Genomic DNA, 18,285 nt, shown 5'->3' with positions numbered 1-18,285 from the left:
CGTTTCGCTTCAGTGAGAGCATGGCGAGGCAGTGAAATAGAGGCCGTAAACCACGGCAGGCACCAATCTGTTCCCGCTCCCTGCCCGCTCCCCTTGGCAAAATCCGGATCTCGACTTGGCACGGTGAGAAACCAAAAATCACCACTTAAGCCCAATCTCCAGATACTTAATGGCAGCGACCACCCATCTAACCCCCCATCTAACCATGATCTAACCTTCTCCCCAGCAAGTGGTTACACAGGCGCTGATTAGTATTCCTTTTTAAAAAAATGAAACTGGTGGAGGGGCTGATGCGGGGTCCCGAGGAGGAGAGTAGCCATTTCGCTCACAGGCAAAGAGCCTGGGGGGCACTGGGTTTGCTGTCGCTGTGCTTGGAGGGGGTGGGAGAGCCACCCGGGTTGCCCAGCCATGGTCAGGGTGCGCCGCCATGGGAGATGGGAGGGGTCGTAGAGCATGGGAAGATGCCACCTGTGGTCTTGGCGTTGGGGGGGGGGGGTTCAAATCACCCGCAGAACCTCCATGCCAACGCCTGGATCGTATGTACCCATTCCGGGGACAATCCTAGCTCCTGTTGGTTTGTCCCATCGACCACCCATAACTCCCACTGGCCACAGAGGCCTCTGGCTGTGCAGCTGAAGGCTATTGCTTTTGGGAATTGCCAATCGTACTTAAGTGACCACTTTACACCTCCCAAGTGGATTCGCGGTAGGCGTGCCATGCAGCAGGTGGGAGTTATTGCTCAACATCATAATCAGGCTGTGCTGCCTGAACACTACAGGAAGCAAAACCATGGACAGCAGCCAACAACCAATAGGTAGGGCCTGCCTCACACCCTGTGGAACAGGCCGTCCAACAGGCCAGGAGGGACCTAGAGGGGGAGGCCCATGATGGCCCTCGGTGTACAAGCGTCATTAGTTTTACGAACAGATGACGGACAGCATGTGCCGCAGGAGGCTCCGCCCGAACAAGGGGGACACAGCAGACCACCACAAAGCGGGCGACCCTCTGGGAGGTATACTGGAGAGTATCACCAGAGCAGTCACGACATCGGAACCGCATTGCAAAACACTGCTCAATGTCAGCCCAGGTGACCGCATGGGCCTCCTTGTATTGGGTCTCCACATTGGTCACCAGCCTCCGTACTGGCATCATTAGCTAGGTCCCAAACAGACCTGGGCACCACATGGAGGAGGAGGATATCTGCTCCTGGTGGCCGGCAGGGGTACCACAGCCCTGAACCTCACCACCTCAGCATCATTCCAGGACTTGAGCAGGGACCTGTGTGGCATCTCACAAGCTACAGCTGCATCCGTGAGCCCAGGCAGCGAACCATATAAACATTGACATGGACCAAGCCCAACAGGATACCTGGGCAGCAGGATTGTCCACCATTGCCGGGATGCCCCAGGTCCAGGGTAGGTGGCACGCATGTCACCTTGTGCTCACCGGGCCAACAGGGAGTGCCCTACGTTAACAGGAAGGGTTCCACTCCCTGAATATCCAGCTCGTGTGCGACCACCAGATGAAGATAATGCATGCTTCCCAGGGAGTGTGTACGACAGCTACATCCTGGGGCAGACAGTCATCCACAGCCTCATCGAGGAGCACCCCACCCCAGGATGACCGGCTGGATTTTGGGTTAGAAGGGCCGCCTAGGATCTGGCTAATGACATCAGTACGAAGGTTGGAGACCAAAGCAGAGAACCCAATACGAGGCCCATGTGGGCTGTCATTGAGCAGTGCTTCAGACTGTTCAAAACACAGTCCTGATGCCTCGGCCGCTCTGGTGCTCTCCAGTACACCAGAGGGTCGCTGCTTTGTGGTAGCCTGCTGTGTCCTCCGCAACCTGGCACAGAAGTGGAGCGACGTGCTGGAGGTGGATGGGGAGGAATTTGTGGCCACCAAGGAGAAGGAGGATATGGACAAGGAGGCGTTGGACCAGGATGGACCAGAGGAAGAGCCCGGAGGACCTGCAGGACCATCTGGAGGACAGGTGGCAACGGCAAGGGTCTGGCAAGTCCACATGGCCAGAGAGGCCCCCATCCTCACCCGCTTCACAGAGGACAGCACGGTAGCACAGTGGATAGCATTGTGGCTTCACAGCGCCAGGTTCGATTCCCCGCTGGGTCACTGTCTGTGCGGAGTCTGTACGTTCTCCCCGTGTCTGCGTGGGTGTTCTCCGGGTGCTCCAGTTTCCTCCCACAGTCCAAAGACATGCAGGTTAGGTGGTTTGTCCCTGATAAATTGCCCTTAGTGTCCAAAACGTTTGGGAGGGGTTGTTGGGTTATGGGGATAGGGTGGAAGTGAGGGCTTAAGTGGGTTGGTGCAGACTCGATGGGCCGAATGGCCTCCTTCTGCACTGTATGTTCTATGTAATCTATGTAAGGACGTGGCCTCGTCCGTTTCCGCCCTCCTCACCCCACCATTTCCCACCCTCCCAGGGTCTGCGTAACATCAATCCAGAGTGATGGGACTAGGATTTGATTGGATTTATTGGCACATGTACCGAAGAACAGTGAGAAGAAACTTTTTCTGCGGCCGAGGGAACATACACAGTGCGTACATAGTAGACAAAACGAATAATCCACAGAGAACTTTGACAAATGGTACATAAGACCATAAGACCATAAGACATAGGAGTGGAAGTAAGGCCATTCGGCCCATCGAGTCCACTCCACCATTCAATCATGGTTGATTTCAACTCCATTTACCCGCGCTCTCCCCATAGCCCTTAATTCCTCGAGAAATCAAGAATTTATCAATTTCTGTCTTAAAGACACTCAATGTCCCGGCCTCCACCGCCCTCTGTGGCAATGAATTCCACAGACCTACCACTCTCTGGCTGAAGAAATTTCTCCTCATCTCTGTTCTAAAGTGACTCCCTTTTATTCTAAGGCTGTGCCCCCGCGTCCTAGTCTCCCCTGCTAATGGAAACAACTTCCCTACGTCCATCCTATCCAAGCCATTCATTATCTTGTACGTTTCTATTAGATCTCCCCTCAACCTCCTAAACTCCAATGAATATAATCCCACGATCCTCAGACGTTCATCGTATGTTAGGCCTACCATTCCTGGGATCATCCGTGTGAATCTCCGCTGGACCCGCTCCAGTGCCAGTATGTCCTTCCTGAGGTATGGGGCCCAAAATTGCTCACAGTATTCTAAATGGGGCCTAACTAGTGCTTTATAAAGCCTCAGAAGTACATCCCTGCTTTTATATTCCAAGCCTCTTGAGATAAATGACAACATTACATTTGCTTTCTTAATTACGGACTCAACCTGCAAGTTTACCTTTAGAGAATCCTGGACTAGGACTCCCAAGTCCCTTTGCACTTTAGCATTATGAATTTTGTCACCGTTTAGAAAATAGTCCATGCCTCTATTCTTTTTTCCAAAGTGCAAGACCTCGCACTTGCCCACGTTGAATTTCATCAGGCACTTCTTGGACCATTCTTCTAAACTGTCTAAATCTTTCTGAAGCCTCCCCACCTCCTCAATACTACCTGCCCCTCCACCTATCTTTGTATCATCAGCAAATTTGGCCAGAGTGCCCCCAGTCCCGTCATCTAGATCGTTAATATATAAAGAGAACAGCTGTGGCCCCAACACTGAACCCTGCGGGACACCACTTGTCACCGGTTGCCATTCCGAAAAAGAACCTTTTATCCCAACTCTCTGCCTTCTGTCTGACAGCCAATCGTCAATCCATGTTAGTACCTTGCCTCGAATACCATGGGCCCTTATTTTACTCAGCAGTCTCCCGTGAGGCACCTTGTCAAAGGCCTTTTGGAAGTCAGGATAGATAACATCCATTGGCTCTCCTTGGTCTAACCTATTTGTTATCTCTTCAAAGAACTCTAACAGGTTTGTCAGGCACGACCTCCCCTTACTAAATCCATGCTGACTTGTCCTAATCCGACCCTGCACTTCCAAGAATTTAGAAATCTCATCCTTAACGATGGATTCTAGAATTTTGCCAACAACCGAGGTTAGGCTAATTGGCCTATAATTTTCCATCTTTTTTCTTGTTCCCTTCTTGAACAGGGGGGTTACAACAGCGATTTTCCAATCCTCTGGGACTTTCCCTGATTCCAGTGACTTTTGAAAGATCATAACTAACGCCTCCACTATTTCTTCAGCTATCTCCTTTAGAACTCTAGGATGTAACCCATCTGGGCCCGGAGATTTATCAATTTTCAGACCTTTTCGTTTCTCTAGCACCTTCTCCTTTGTGATGGCAACCATATTCAACCCTGCCCCCTGACTTTCCTGAATTGTTGGGATATTACTCATGTCTTCTACTGTGAAGACTGACGCAAAGTACTTATTAAGTTCCTCAGCTATTTCCTTGTCTCCCATCACTAGATTACCAGCGTCATTTTGGAGCGGCCCAATGTCTACTTTTGCCTCCCGTTTGTTTTTAATGTATTTAAAGAAACTTTTACTATCATTCCTAATGTTACTGGCTAGCCTACCTTCATATTTGATCCTCTCCTTCCTTATTTCTCTCTTTGTTGTCCTCTGTTTGTTTTTGTCGCCTTCCCAATCTTCTGACTTCCCACAACTCTTTGCCACATTATAGGCTCTCTCTTTTGCTTTGATGCATTCCCTGACTTCCTTTGTCAGCCATGGCTGCCTAATCCTCCCTCTGATAACCTTTCTTTTCTTTGGGATGAACCTCTGCACTGTCCTCAATTACTCCCAGAAACTCCTGCCATTGCTGTTCTACTGTCTTTCCCACTAGGCTCTGCTTCCAGTCGATTTTCGTCAGTTCCTCCCTCATGCGCCTGTAATTACCTTTATTTAACTGTAAAACCTTTACATCTGATTCTACCTTCTTTCTTTCAAATTGCAGACTGAATTCTACCATATTATGATCACTGCTTCCTAAGTGTTCCCTTACTTTAAGATCTTTTATCAATTCTGGCTCATTACATAACACTAAGTCCAGAATAGCCTGTTCCCTCGTGGGCTCCATCACAAGCTGTTCCAAAAAGCCATCCTGTAAACATTCAATGAATTCCCTTTCTTTTGGGTCCACTGGCAACATTATTTACCCAGTCCACCTGCATATTGAAGTCCCCCATGATCACTGTGACCTTGCCTTTCTGACATGCCCTTTCTATTTCGTGGTGCATTTTGTGCCCCTGGTCCTGACCACTGTCAGGAGGCCTGTACATAACTTCCATTATGGTTTTTTTGCCTTTGTGGCTCCTCAACTCTACCCACACAGACTCCACATCGTCTGACCCTATGTCGTTTAGTGCTATTGATTTAATTTCATTTCTAATTAACAAGGCAACCCTGCCCCCTCTACCCACCTCTCTGTCTTTTCGATAGGTTGTAAATTCCTGGATGTTTAACTGCCAGTCCTGAACCCCCTGCAACCACGTCTCTGTGATGCCTACCACATCATACCTGCCAGTCACAATCTGGGCCACAAGCTCATCTACCTTGTTCCGTACACTGCGGGCATTTAAATATAGCACCTTTAATTCCCTATTGACTGTCCCTTTTTGTTTTCTTAGTGTGGTGGACCTTGGTTTACTGAGCCTTTCCATACACTGTCATATTTTGTGATATCGTAACCTCTCCTGAGCTCTGTCTTTACATGATTTTTTGTAATCCTAAGCAGCTACGCTTCCCACTGATTCCTTCACCTCTTGGTTCCCTGACTTTCCCTTCCCCCCCCAATCTCTAGTTTAAAGTCCTATTGACCACCCTATTTACTCTTTTCGCCAGAACACTGGTCCCAGCTCGGTTCAGGTGGAGACCATCCCAACGGTATAGGTCCCCCCTGTCCCAAAACTGATGCCAGTGTCCCATGAAAAGGAACCCCTCTTTCCCACTCCACTCTTTCAGCCACGTGTTAACTTCCCTTATTCTTGCCTCCCTATGCCAATTTGCACGTGGCTCGGGCAGTAATCCGGAGATTATGACCCTTGAGGACCTGTTTTTTAAATTTGAATCCTAACTCTTTATAATCTCTAAACAGGTCCTCTTTCCTAGACTTGCCTAAGTTGTTGGTACCGACATGGACCACAACAACTGGATCCTCCCCCTCCCTCTCCAATATCCTTTCAAGCCGGTCAGAGCCTTTTTGCCAAGGATCAGTGTGGTAAAGGCTGACAAATAACCAGCTTCTTAAAAAAAAAATTGAACACAGAGTTGCAGGTGGCGACAAACAGTGATATGTTACAGTGCGGAACAAGGGGCCAAACAAAGTAAATACATCAGCAACAGCAGCATAGGGCGTCGTGAACAACTAGAAATAGCTGGTCAAGAAATCCCCTCTTCACCTGGGCAGGAGGTGGAGCTCTTCCGTATGAGGTGTGAGGGGGGGGAAACCGGCATTGACACCAATCCTGATCCTTATCCAGGGATTGCTACTGGAAATAGGGTGGAAGTCAGACCTGACCCAGAGAATGGCTTCACTATGGTGTTCATCACAACTTGTCTCCCTGCCAACATTTTAGTGTCTGGGTTCACACATGAAGAACAGCCCCTGTCAACCATCGTCTAACTATTCATGTCGGTGTCATCGAAGCAGCAAAATCAAATTTCACTGTCAGACGTGCTGGGTATTTCCAGCGTTTCATTTCAGGTCACCAGCAGCCTTAGCACGGAGCTTTTACAAATTTCATTCGCCACCTGCAACTCTGTGTTCAATTTTTTTTTATGAAGCTGGTTATTTGTCACCCTTTACCACACTGATCCTTGGCAAAAAATGTGATGTGGTCTGTCAATGTGGTTTGGGGTCTCAAGTGTGCCCCCCTGCAAACTTCACCAGTTCAGGCAAGTCTACAGAAAAAAACATTTAAATCTAAAATATCCAGACCTCTGCAAGAAAGCACAATGGGCTAAACAGCTGGCCTGTCATGCAGAACAAGGCCAGCAGCGCAGGTTCAATTCCCCTACCAGCCTCCCCGAACAGGCGCCGGAATGTGGCGATTAGGGGCTTTTCACAGTAACTTCATTGAAGCCTACTTGTGACAATAAGCGATTATTATTCGAACACAACTTCTACAAAAGAAGAGCTTCAATTTGAAAACAATAGTAAAAATCCAGCCTGTTGGTGTCAGTATTTACGAGTCACCAGGAGATGGCGCCAGCTCACCAGTAGTCAGTCAGATTCCGAAACAGGTTGCTGCAGGGCAGTCCCCAGTACAATGGAAAAATATTCAGTGCCATGCATGTCAAAAATATTTTAACCTACTTCCTCCGTCAAACTCTCCTACCCAACCCCCCAGCCGCATTGTCCCTTCTCTCCATGAGGTGCTTACTCATGTTGGGGGTATGGGTGCCCCAACTAGCTCTTCTGATATGAGTTTACATAGTGAACATTTGCAATTTAATTGAACCAGCACAACCTTCATGTAATGTCCAATCATTGGGGAGGGGGGGGGGGGGGGGGGGGGGCGCAACTGATGGTGTTCAATAGCTCAGAATGAACACGGAACGCTGGCACAACTGTGATGGGTCGAATGGCTTGCCTTGTCTAGTAAAGGGATCGCTTGCCGATATGTCTGCAGATATCGAAGCCAATTGTGGTGCCGTTTGGCATGGAGTCTAGTCAGATAGAAGCTTTGTCGAGTCAAACCATTGTTGAGATCATGCATTGATTTGAAAATTTTCAGAATTACAGCACTTAGTCACCCAACGGTGTCCTGAATTTGTTCATGGGATGTTGGCATCACTGGCAACATTTGTCACCCATCCCCGTTTGACTTTTCTACGGAGTGGCTTGCAAGGCTATTTCAGAGGGTATTTAAGAGTCAGCCACATTGCTGTGGATCTGGAGTCACATGGAGGCCAGACCAGGTCAGGGTGGCAGATTTCCTTCCTCAAACGGGACATTAATGAACCAGATGGATTTTTAACAACGATTGACAATGGTTTCATGGTCATCATTAGGTTTTTTAATTTCAGATTGTTACTGAATTCAAATTTCAGCCTCTGGCCTGGTGGGACTTGAACCTGAGGCCCCAGAGTATTACTCTGGGTCTTTGGAATACTAGTCCAGTGACAGTACCACCACGCCATTGCGTCCCCTTGTACAAATACAAGGTGGCATTAGTCAAAATACCATTATTCAATAAGTTGTTTTATTACATTGTGAAGTGGCAGGACTCTCAGTATAGCTGTCATGGTTACCAGATAACGTCACATGGACAACAACTCGCCAATTTACAGTCAAAACCCCCTGAAAACAAATTTCAACAAGATTGCGTAAGATGCCTCCAATAGTCCTGGTGATTCTTCAGGGAAAGCCTGTTCAAGCCAACCCGTGTGATCCACCCACTGTCAGTGATGTGATAGAGTGCAGCAGACTGGACGTCAGAGAAAGGAGAGGAAGGCTAGTAACCCCAGAATAACCAGGAACATGGAACCGGGCAAGAAAAGGATTGTTTTCCACCTACTCCCAGGGAGTTACAGTTCCATACTCCAGAACATGTATACAATATCTCATTTTAGGCATTTGAAAATAACTCCATTTTCTAGTCTTCTATTTGTTTTTGAAAAAATATATGATGAATGCTCCCCCCCCCCTCGCGCCCCCCTCCCGCCGCTCTGTACTCCAGAAATACACCTCAGGTACAAACTCAGAAAACCATCCCCTAATGCATCAGTATAACACTTTCCCATTTCTCACAATTACTATCCTGTAGAGGTAGATGACAAATTTGATGCCAACAGACAGGATAGACTTCCATTTAATCAGCCTGGTCTGTATCTGAATCCATGTACCACCATTTACCACAGGTGGAATGCCAGATTGCAACACAATATACTACCAGCTAAGACCATTTTTGTTTAATGCCACAAAAGGGGGATCCTTCCTATCCTTAAGGAACCAAATTTTGGTGTGTATACTAATATTTCCACTTCTTTGCTCAAGCTTAATTATTTACCCTAAAGTCTAGACTATCAACCAGCTGTAAAAAAATCATCCAGAGGGGACTCAGCTCTGAGCAGACACCGAAGAACCGGATCACGATCAAGATCAGAATTCCCTATGGTTTTCCCTCCCTAGCATGGGAACACTGAGGTGGAGTGCATCATTCCTACTGTCACTTCTTGGGGGTCAACTAACTCAGCACAAAGCAGGTTATCAAACATGTTATTTTTCTGGTCTGTGTTGCATTTCCACACCATCTGTACATTTACTCAGTGACGGAGCTAATATAGCAACATGTGGAATTAATTAACTGCCATATTATTTTGTCATTTGGAGCATTTATAAATCCAAGAAGCTTACCCCCTTTCTGCATCAGGTAGAATGGAACGATATACAGCGTGATGTGTTGGATATAGTAGACCTCCATCTCAAAGGGGAGCTGGGTAAGAAACATAGAAGAGGCTTGTCAAACAAACATGCATTCTTTATCTAACCGAATCACTTACACACGTTATCAGTTATCAAGAGCTCTGCAGATCACTTGTTTTCGCCATGTCACATATTTGACTGAAGTAGTTTTGTTAAAAATGGTTTCGGTAAGGCTGATCATTTTTAAATCACCCAAATAAAGGCAAGTAATCAAGTTTTGATCATTGCACTGCTACCAAATAGCTGACCAGACCCATTCACATTGTAGACCCATTCACATTGCTACCAAATAGCTGACCAGACCCATTCACATTGTAGGTGGTTTCGTGCAGAGGACAGGATGTATATTGTTGTGGGGTGGGAGGGGGTGTTATTTAAGGGTTTCCATCAGTGAACCCATAGAATTAGCAGAAGAGATGTCTGAAAGGTTCTGTAGATAACCACATTCCTTAATTTTACTCTATAACATTCTACAAATATAGAAAATGCAGACAGACAGGCAGCTAGCACAATTTTAGCAACCAATGGTTTGACACGGAAAAAATAAGCTCCAACGCCAATCAAAATTTCACGTGTTCTTGACCCTAAAGGCTTCAAGGAATTGCTGTTACAGAAAGACATTTTTGTGCCATACAATTTGAAAGCAAAGTAGCTACGCTATCAATTTATGGCTTAGATTCTAATTCTTGCGCCCAAAGCGAACAGGGCAAAAAGGCAACAAATCTGGTTCCATTCAAGGACGACATTATTCACTCTCTCCTTCAAGTCATCCCTTTTCCCGGAGTATTTACACCACTTTTTCTCGTTGAAGTCCAGTTGGCAATGAGATTTACCTCTGCTTGCAGCAATGGAATTGACTTTAATGAACATAATCATCTTTATTAAAACAATTTTAATAGAGACCTCTTCTTACAGCTATAGACGTTTCTCTGCCCCGAACAGATTTACATTAATAAAATGAGAAATGTCAAATTTTCAATACAGGCCATAAACATGGCGGCACCATGGCATTGCTGCCTCACAGCACCAGGAACCCGGGTTCAATTCCAGCCTTGGGTGACTGCATGGGTTTACTTCAGGTGCCCTGGTTTCCTCCCACAGTCCAAAGATGTGCAGGTTAGGTGCATTGGCTAAATCGCCCCTTCGTGTCCAAAGATGTATAGGTTAGATGGGGTGAGGGAGTGGGCCGAGGTAGCATGCTCTTTCAGAGGGTCGGTGGAGACTCAATGGGCCAAATGGCTTCCTCCTAGGATGGCATGGTGGCACAATAGTTAGCATTGCTGCCTCACGGCACCAGGGACCTGGGTTCAATTCCAACCTCGGGTGACTGCCTGTGTGGAGTTTACACATTTTCCCAGGATCTGCGTGAGTTTCCTCCGGGTGCTCCGGTTTCCTCCTACAATCCAAAAACGTGCATGTTAGGTGGATTGATTGGCTATGCTACATTGTCCCTCTGTGTCCAACGTGGGGTTATGGGGCTACAGGGATCGGATAAGTTAGGGGCCCAATCTAGGGTGCTCTTTCAGAGGTTAGACTCGATGGGATGAATGGCCTCCTTCTACACTGTACGTATTCTGTGATTCTTCTTCGACATGTACGAATCCAAAATTAGGAGAGGGAGACTAATCTTCGATGCACGCCTCCTTGCTGACAGGGAGAGTTGGTAGATTGTACACTGCGGTGATCATTATGGAGTCCATCTTAAACTCAATATATGCCACAATGTGGGCACCAGCTTTCAAAATCAGCCATGATCTCATTGAGAGGCTTAATGGGCTACTCATGTTTAGTAAACCACAGAGGCTTTCTAAAATCAAACTGCACAGCCTTAATCGGTCTACAACCCTACTGTAGCTCTCGACTTTAATTGTATAATTCAGGGTGGAACGGAGAACTACGTTGAAGCGCAAACCGTATTATCACAATGATCTTTGTCCAGCATATCTGTGGTATGCAGCCTGTGCAATAGTCCACTGAGATTGTATTAAAAGCACATCGCTGTATGATTGCATCTGCCGACAGCATTCGGCACCAAAGTACTGGAGTGAAATCCAAACTCATCATTGAGGGTGAGTGACCAGAATAATTTGTGATGATAAATTAAGAATATCACATGGGAAGCATGTTGACAGTATAAATATAGTGTTCCCTAAAGTGCACTGGGGTAAAGCACTGAATACCAAATAGATTCATTCACTGGAGATGCAGTCTACCTTTCAGAATTCAAAGTTCTTATTTTGGACTACAAATAAAACTCAACCAGGGACAGGATTTAACCAATGTAATTAAAATAGCATTCTTTAAAAGTTGTGATGGCCCATTTGTTTTCTGGGGAAAACCTATGTTTCATATTTGGTGATGGTCTGTTCAGAACTACTTTCTCTCGAAGAGGATTTCTTGTCCAAAAAAAAAAAACTCGCTTCCAGTAACTGATCAAGTGACCAAACTGCCTGAGAGTTAAACAATCATTTTTTTAAATGAGAGGTGGCACGCGGCGCAGTGGCTAACACTGGGACTGTGGCGCTGAGGACCCGGGTTCGAATCCCAGCCCTGGGCCATTGTCTGTGTGGAATTTGCACATTCACCCCGTGTCTGCATGGGTTTCACCCCCAAAACCTAAAGATGTGCGGGTTAGATGGATTGGCCATGCTAAATTGCCCCTTAATTGGAAAAAAAATGATTGAGTACTTAAATTATTATTTTTTTAAATGAGTAAATGAGAAGTTAATTACGTCGGGCAGGCGGGAGAGAGAAAATTCCTGTAGATGGTGCTGTTTCCAAGCGGTTTTAGTTTGCAACAAGCTGACAACCTAATCTGCCAAGTGCAGAGGGCCGGGAGTCTTTCAGTGGGCTTGACGCCGGGCGAGAATCCCATTTTGGCACTTACGCCCGATTCAAGAGGCCATGGAGAATTCTGCCTTGGGCTAGCTGCCCCAGAGAATCGGCCCATGTATATTAGTGAGCAAGGTCATTGAAGTAAAAAAATTAAATTAAATGTTCTTTATCTGAATGCACATCTACAATAAGATTAAGGAACTGGTGGACCAAATGAAGGTAAATGGTTTAAATTTAGTTCTCATTACAAAGGCATGGTTACAAGTTATTCAAAGTTGGGAAATAAGTATTGCAGGATGATGCACGATCAATAACTCTCGAAGTGAGGTTGGAGTACAATTGAAGGCTTTATTGGACTAGATGTTTCCCCCAGCTGCGCAGGTACAGAATGCAGCTGCTAGGAAGACACAGACTCTTATACTCCGCCTTACTGGGCGGAACCAGCAGGCAGGCTTCACCAATGATCTTACTGTCTCAGGTACCTCCCACGACAATGATCTTACAGCATCAACCTAGGTACCGTAATACCTCTAATGCCGACTACCCCACAGGGTATACAATATTTTGGAAGGACAGACAGAACAGCAAAGGAGGAGATGTTGCCCTGATAATGATGATAATAGTAATAACTTTTTGTCAGAAGTGGGCTTCAATGAAGCTACTGTGAAAAGCCCCTAGGCGCCACATTCCGGCGCCTGTTCGGGGAAGCCAGTACGGGAATAATATAGGATGACATCAGGACATTAGTGAGAAAGGATCTGCCTCAGGAAATTATGAAGTTGAATCAGTTTGGGTGGAAATTATAAACAGTAAGAGTCATACAACACTGGTGGGGGATGACGGGATTGTCATATGAGGAGAGATTGACTCGGTTAAGATTGTTCTCACCGGCGTTCAGAAGAATGAGTGGGGATCTTATAGAGACTTATAAAATTCTAACAGGACTAGACAGGGTAGATGCAGGAAGAATGTTCCCAATGGTAGGTGTCCTGCTTCACAGTCTGAGGATTCAGGGCAAACCATTTCGGACAGAGATGAGGAGACACTTCTTCACCCAAAGAGTGGTGAGCCTGTGGAATTCATTACCACAGGAAGTAGTTGATGCTAAAACGTTGAATATATTCAAGAGGCAGCTGGATATAGCACTTGGAGAGAATCAGATCAAAGCAGGATTAGACTATTGAGTTGGATGATCAGCCATGATCGTGATAAATGGCGGAGCAGGCTTGAAGGGTCAAAAGGCCTCCTCCTGCACCTATCTTCTATGTATCTATGGTGGAAGTAGTTTATAATCCCCTAACAGCAGTTCACCTATTGGGCAGAGCACTAAACAGGAAATTATTGAAGCTTGTAACAAAGGGAGACTTTCATTATCATATAGACTGGGGCAATGAAGAGTGGTCTAGAAGTTGTGTTTGTGGAGAGTTCTTGTGACAATTCCATCGTGCAATATGTTGTGGAACTGGCTAGGGATAAAGCTACCTTAGATCTAGTATTGTGTAAGGAAGCAGTTAATCATAGAATCATAGAATTTACAGTGCAGGAGGCAGCCATTTGGCCCATCGAGACTGCACTGGCCCTTGGAAAGAGCACCCTACCCAAGCCCACGCCTCCTCCCTATCCCCATAACCCAGCAACCCCACCTAACCTTTTTTGGACATCAAAAGCAATTTAGCAAGGCCAATCCACTTAACCTGCACATCTTTGGACTGTGGGAGGAAACCGGAGCACCCGGAGGAAACCCACGCACACAAGGGGAGAACGTGCAGACTCCACACAGACAGTGACCCAAGTCGGGAATCGAACCTGGGACCCTGGAGCTGTGAAGCAACTGTGCTATGGTGCTGCCTTAGTTATGTCATTGTAAACTAGCCGCTGGGAAATAGTGATCAAAATACCATTCAATTCCATGTCAAGTTAGAAAGTGACATAGTCCAATCACAAACAAGAATCTTAAACTTAAACAAAGCAATCATGAGAGGAGAACGAGCTAAGGTTACTTGCGTCAATAGACTAAAAGGTATGATGGCAAATGAACAGTGGGAAATATAAATAAACAATTCAAAATGTCGAACAAAAATACATTCCATTGAAAAACAAAAGTTCAGCAAGAAAGACCAATCTGTTGTTATCTCAAGAAACTAAGGATATTATTAGATTAAAAACAGGAGCAAGTCTGAGGATGTTTTCAAAAGCAGCCAGGGGCCACAAAAAGTTGATAAAAAGGAATAAAAGTAGAATGAAAGGAAACTAGCCAGAAATATCAAAACAGATCTTTCATAAAAAGGAAGTAGCAAAAATAAACATTGGACCCTTAGAAGTAGAAGCAGGAGAAATTATAAAAACAGAGAAAACAGGAGCAGGATTAGGCCATTCGGCCCGTTGAGCCTGCTCCCCCATTCAATTTCATGGCTGATCACCCAACTAAGTAACCTGGTCCCGCTTTCCCCACATACATTGACCCCTTTAGCCCCATTTTTTTAAATGTGTTTTATTCCAAACATATTCAAAAGTACAAAAACATAAATAAAATCGGAGAACATTCTCCACATCTCATGCTTTATAGTCTGTCACGTTCCCCCCTCCTTTTCACCCCTCATCCCACTCCTCTCTCTCTCCTCCCCCCGACGAACATTTTGATGGGGACGTCAGGTGGGGAGGGTGGAGTGAGCAGGATTTGCATTGTGCGGAGAGGGGCCCTCCGATGGACTTCGGGGGCACCAGCTTTGAATATTTAACCCCTTAGCCCACCGCGAAGTGTACCATGTCAGGGCTATACTGACAAATACTTGCGCCAATCCTCGCCCGCATGAAACCCAGCCCATAGGACTGGGGAATCATAGAGGCATGAAGAATCAGTGTCCAGCCGTTTACTAGGATGCAAATTGGTTGCTTTGACCCATGTGCATTCTCCTGCAGGAGTGGCGCAAGAACCTTGATGCCACCACCAGCAGGGGACCGGAGCATTGAAAAATGGATCAGCGCCCAATTCTCCGCCACCTCGGGAACTCCGTTGCCAGCGATGGGTGATGGAGAATCTAGCCCACAATGTTTTGGCTTCAACTATTTCATGCGGTAGTGAATTCCACAGGTTCACCATTCTCTGGGTGAAGAAAATTCTCCTAATTTCAGTCGTAAATGCTTAACCCCATATCTTTGGATTGTGACTCCTGGTTCTGGGAACATCCTTTCTGCAATTACCCCGCCTAGGCTTGTTTAAATTTGATAGGTTACTATGAGATCCCCCGTCATTCTTTTAAACTGCAGCAAATATGATTCTAACTTGACTCAATCGCTCCTCTTACATCAGTCCCGCCATCCCAGGAATCAGGCTGGTAAACCTTTGCTGCACCCCCTCTATAGCAAGAACATCCTTCCTCAGTGATCAATACGGCACACAATATTCCAGGTGTGGCTTCACCAGGGCCCTGTATAATTGTAGCAAGACATCCCTGCTCCTCGCCTCGTATCCTCTCGCTATGAAGGACTACATAATATTTGCCTTCTTCTTCACCGTGTGCTGCATCTGCGTGCTTGACAAATCTAAAAGAGGAAATAGGAAAGAGGAAAGAAAGAGGAAAAAGGAAAGGGAGGAACTGCCAGCGAGAACCACCTTCGTGAAGACAGACCAGAGGAACACAGTGATCGAATCCATAGCCCCATCAGACCATCATTGTGGGTAGTGTAAACTGATCCTGGATACCTCTTTGTGAGTAATTTGTGTTAAATAAATATTGTTGACTTTGAACTTGTGTTTGTGGTTCGTTCTCCTCGTTAACAATGACACCTAGGTAAATTTTTGAGTACGTGAACTGGTCGAAAGTATCTGAGGTTTTACTATACAACAATTCGATAAGTTGTCCCATTAAAACGTTAATTGGTAAGCTATAGACTCAGTGACCTGGGGGCATGGATAGAGGATTGGTTAACATGCACTAAGTAGAGAGTGGGCATAAGCGGAGCATTTTTAAGTTAGCAGGGAGTGAATAGTGAAGTGCCAAGGATCAATGGTGAAGCGTCAGCTATTTCCAATCTGTATTAATTGAGTAACAATGTAATGCTTTCTAAGCCTGCTAGGTCGAAAGGTAAGCTGTGGGGAGGAAAAAGAGGAGCTGCAAAGAAATATAAAACGGTTAAATGAATGGACAAGTTGGCAGATGTAGTACCATGTGAAGGCCGATTATCTTGATGTTACAGATTCCAGTGGTTGTCAGGGTCTAGCTCTAAATTCTAAAGTAGGTTTACATTACTAAATTCTAAAGTAGGTTTACATTACTAAATTCTAAAATAGGTTTACATTAATACTGCAATGAAGTTACTGTGGGAAAAAAACCCTAGTCGCCACATTCCAGCACATGTTCGGGTACACGGAGGGAGAATTTAGAATGTTCAAGTTATCTAACTGCCTGTCTTTTGGGACTCGAGGGGGGAAGCCGGAGCACCCGGAGGAAACCCACGCAGATACAGGGAGAACGTGCAGACTCCGCACACAGACAGTGACCCAAGCCGGGAATCGAACCTGGCACCCTGGCGCTGTGAAGGAACAATGGTAGCACAGTAGAATAGTGGTTAGCACAGTTGCTTCACAGCTCCAGGGTCCCAGGTTTGATTCCCGGCTTGGGTCACTGTCTGTGCGTAGCCTGCACGTTTTCCCCGTGTCTGCGTGGGTTTCCTCCGGGTGCTCCGGTTTCCTCCCGCAGTCCAAAGATGTGCAGATGAGGTGGATTGGCCATGATAAATTGCCCCTAGTGTCCAAAAAAGGTGAGGTGGGGTTACTGGGTTACAGGGATAGGGTGGAGGCATGTGCTTAAGAAGAACGCTCTTTCCAAGAGCCGATGCAGACTCGATGGGCCGAATGGCCTCCTTCTGCACTGTAAATTCTATGATTCTATGGTAATCACTGTGCCACCCAGCCTCATGGCACTCAGCCTCATTCTCAAATATCAGAATGCCTCAGTTCTGTCTTCCTGTGAGTTACCAGAGGGCTTTTAACACCAATGATACTAAAGCTCAACATTAGCATAATCCTCGGGAAAGCAAGTAGAAGAGGTTTCTTATGGAAAAAGTTTAATCTTTAAAAAAAAGTATAATCACAAACTGAGGATAGCATAATTTAAAAACTGGGCTAGCTGGGATTGTTCAACCACTTTGAATAAAAAACAGAACATCTCACATTTAATCCCAGTCTCGACCCAGTTAGCCAGGTAACTAGGCAACTGCAATTGGGCAGAGCAACTTTGAGACAGGGTCGCACAAGTGGCCACATTCCTCCACCCGCGTTGCTGACCAATGCTACCGTGTGAAAGCATAGGCATAATGCAAGAGCAACGTCAGGCTCAGCTGCAATGGTTATGCAGCCTCGCCACAGTCTGGACTTGCACGTAAAGAACAGCCATTTGGACCAAAGTAATGGTGGGCACCTGGTGCCAGTGGAACCACACGCCAGAAAGGAATTAATGCTTTAAGGAGAAGCAAAACTAGATTTGAGAAGAGGAAGAGGGGAAAACAAACTAAAAGTAGTCTTAGCTAGGCAACTCCATACCTGTGAGATCATTGCGATATTTGAAATAATTTGTGAACTAGAACTCTGCACTTAAAAAGTACAAGAGAAACAAGTACACTGACTATAGACACACATGGACAAAAATGTTATGAAAATGTAACGAACGGGAAAATGCTGGAAAATCTCAGCAAGTCTGGCAGCATCTGGAGGGAGAGAAGCTTTGACAAAGAGTCATCGGGCTCGAAACGTTAGCTCTTTTCTCTCCCAACAGGTGCTGCCAGACTCGCTGAGATTTTCCAGCATTTTCCCTTTCGTTTCAGATTCCAGCATCCGCAGTAATTTGCTTTTATCAAAATGTAAAACTAAAATGTAATATCTTCCAGTACAGGAAATATTAGTCAAGTTCCTTCTTGATGTTTGTTTTCCTGCAGTGCGATTACAGATACTTCCTTCCTTTTTCTGGGCAACAATTTTATACAATACGAAAACAACTAGTATTTTTCATAGTAAGCAGTCTTACAACACCAGGTTAAAGCCCAACAGGTTTGTTTCAAATCACTGGCTTTCGGAGCGCAGCTCCTTCATTACCTGAGGAAGGAGCAGTGCTCCAAAAGCTAGT

General features: G+C 45.9%; 1 protein-coding gene across 1 annotated transcript in view; it reads right to left on the bottom strand.

The window, feature by feature from the left end:
* Positions 1-18,285, bottom strand: part of LOC119951909 (transmembrane protein 164-like) — a 181,920-nt gene that overhangs the window by 56,412 nt on the left and 107,223 nt on the right. The window contains exon 4 of the mRNA XM_038775301.1: positions 9,260-9,338. Within this exon, the coding sequence (XP_038631229.1) occupies positions 9,260-9,338 (79 nt within the window). The remainder of the gene's footprint in view (positions 1-9,259; positions 9,339-18,285) is intronic.

Source organism: Scyliorhinus canicula, chromosome 17 (genome assembly GCF_902713615.1).
Source record: "Scyliorhinus canicula chromosome 17, sScyCan1.1, whole genome shotgun sequence".
NCBI lineage: Eukaryota > Metazoa > Chordata > Chondrichthyes > Carcharhiniformes > Scyliorhinidae > Scyliorhinus > Scyliorhinus canicula.
Note: the sequence above shows the minus strand (reverse complement) of the source record. Positions and strands in the feature narration are given on the sequence as shown.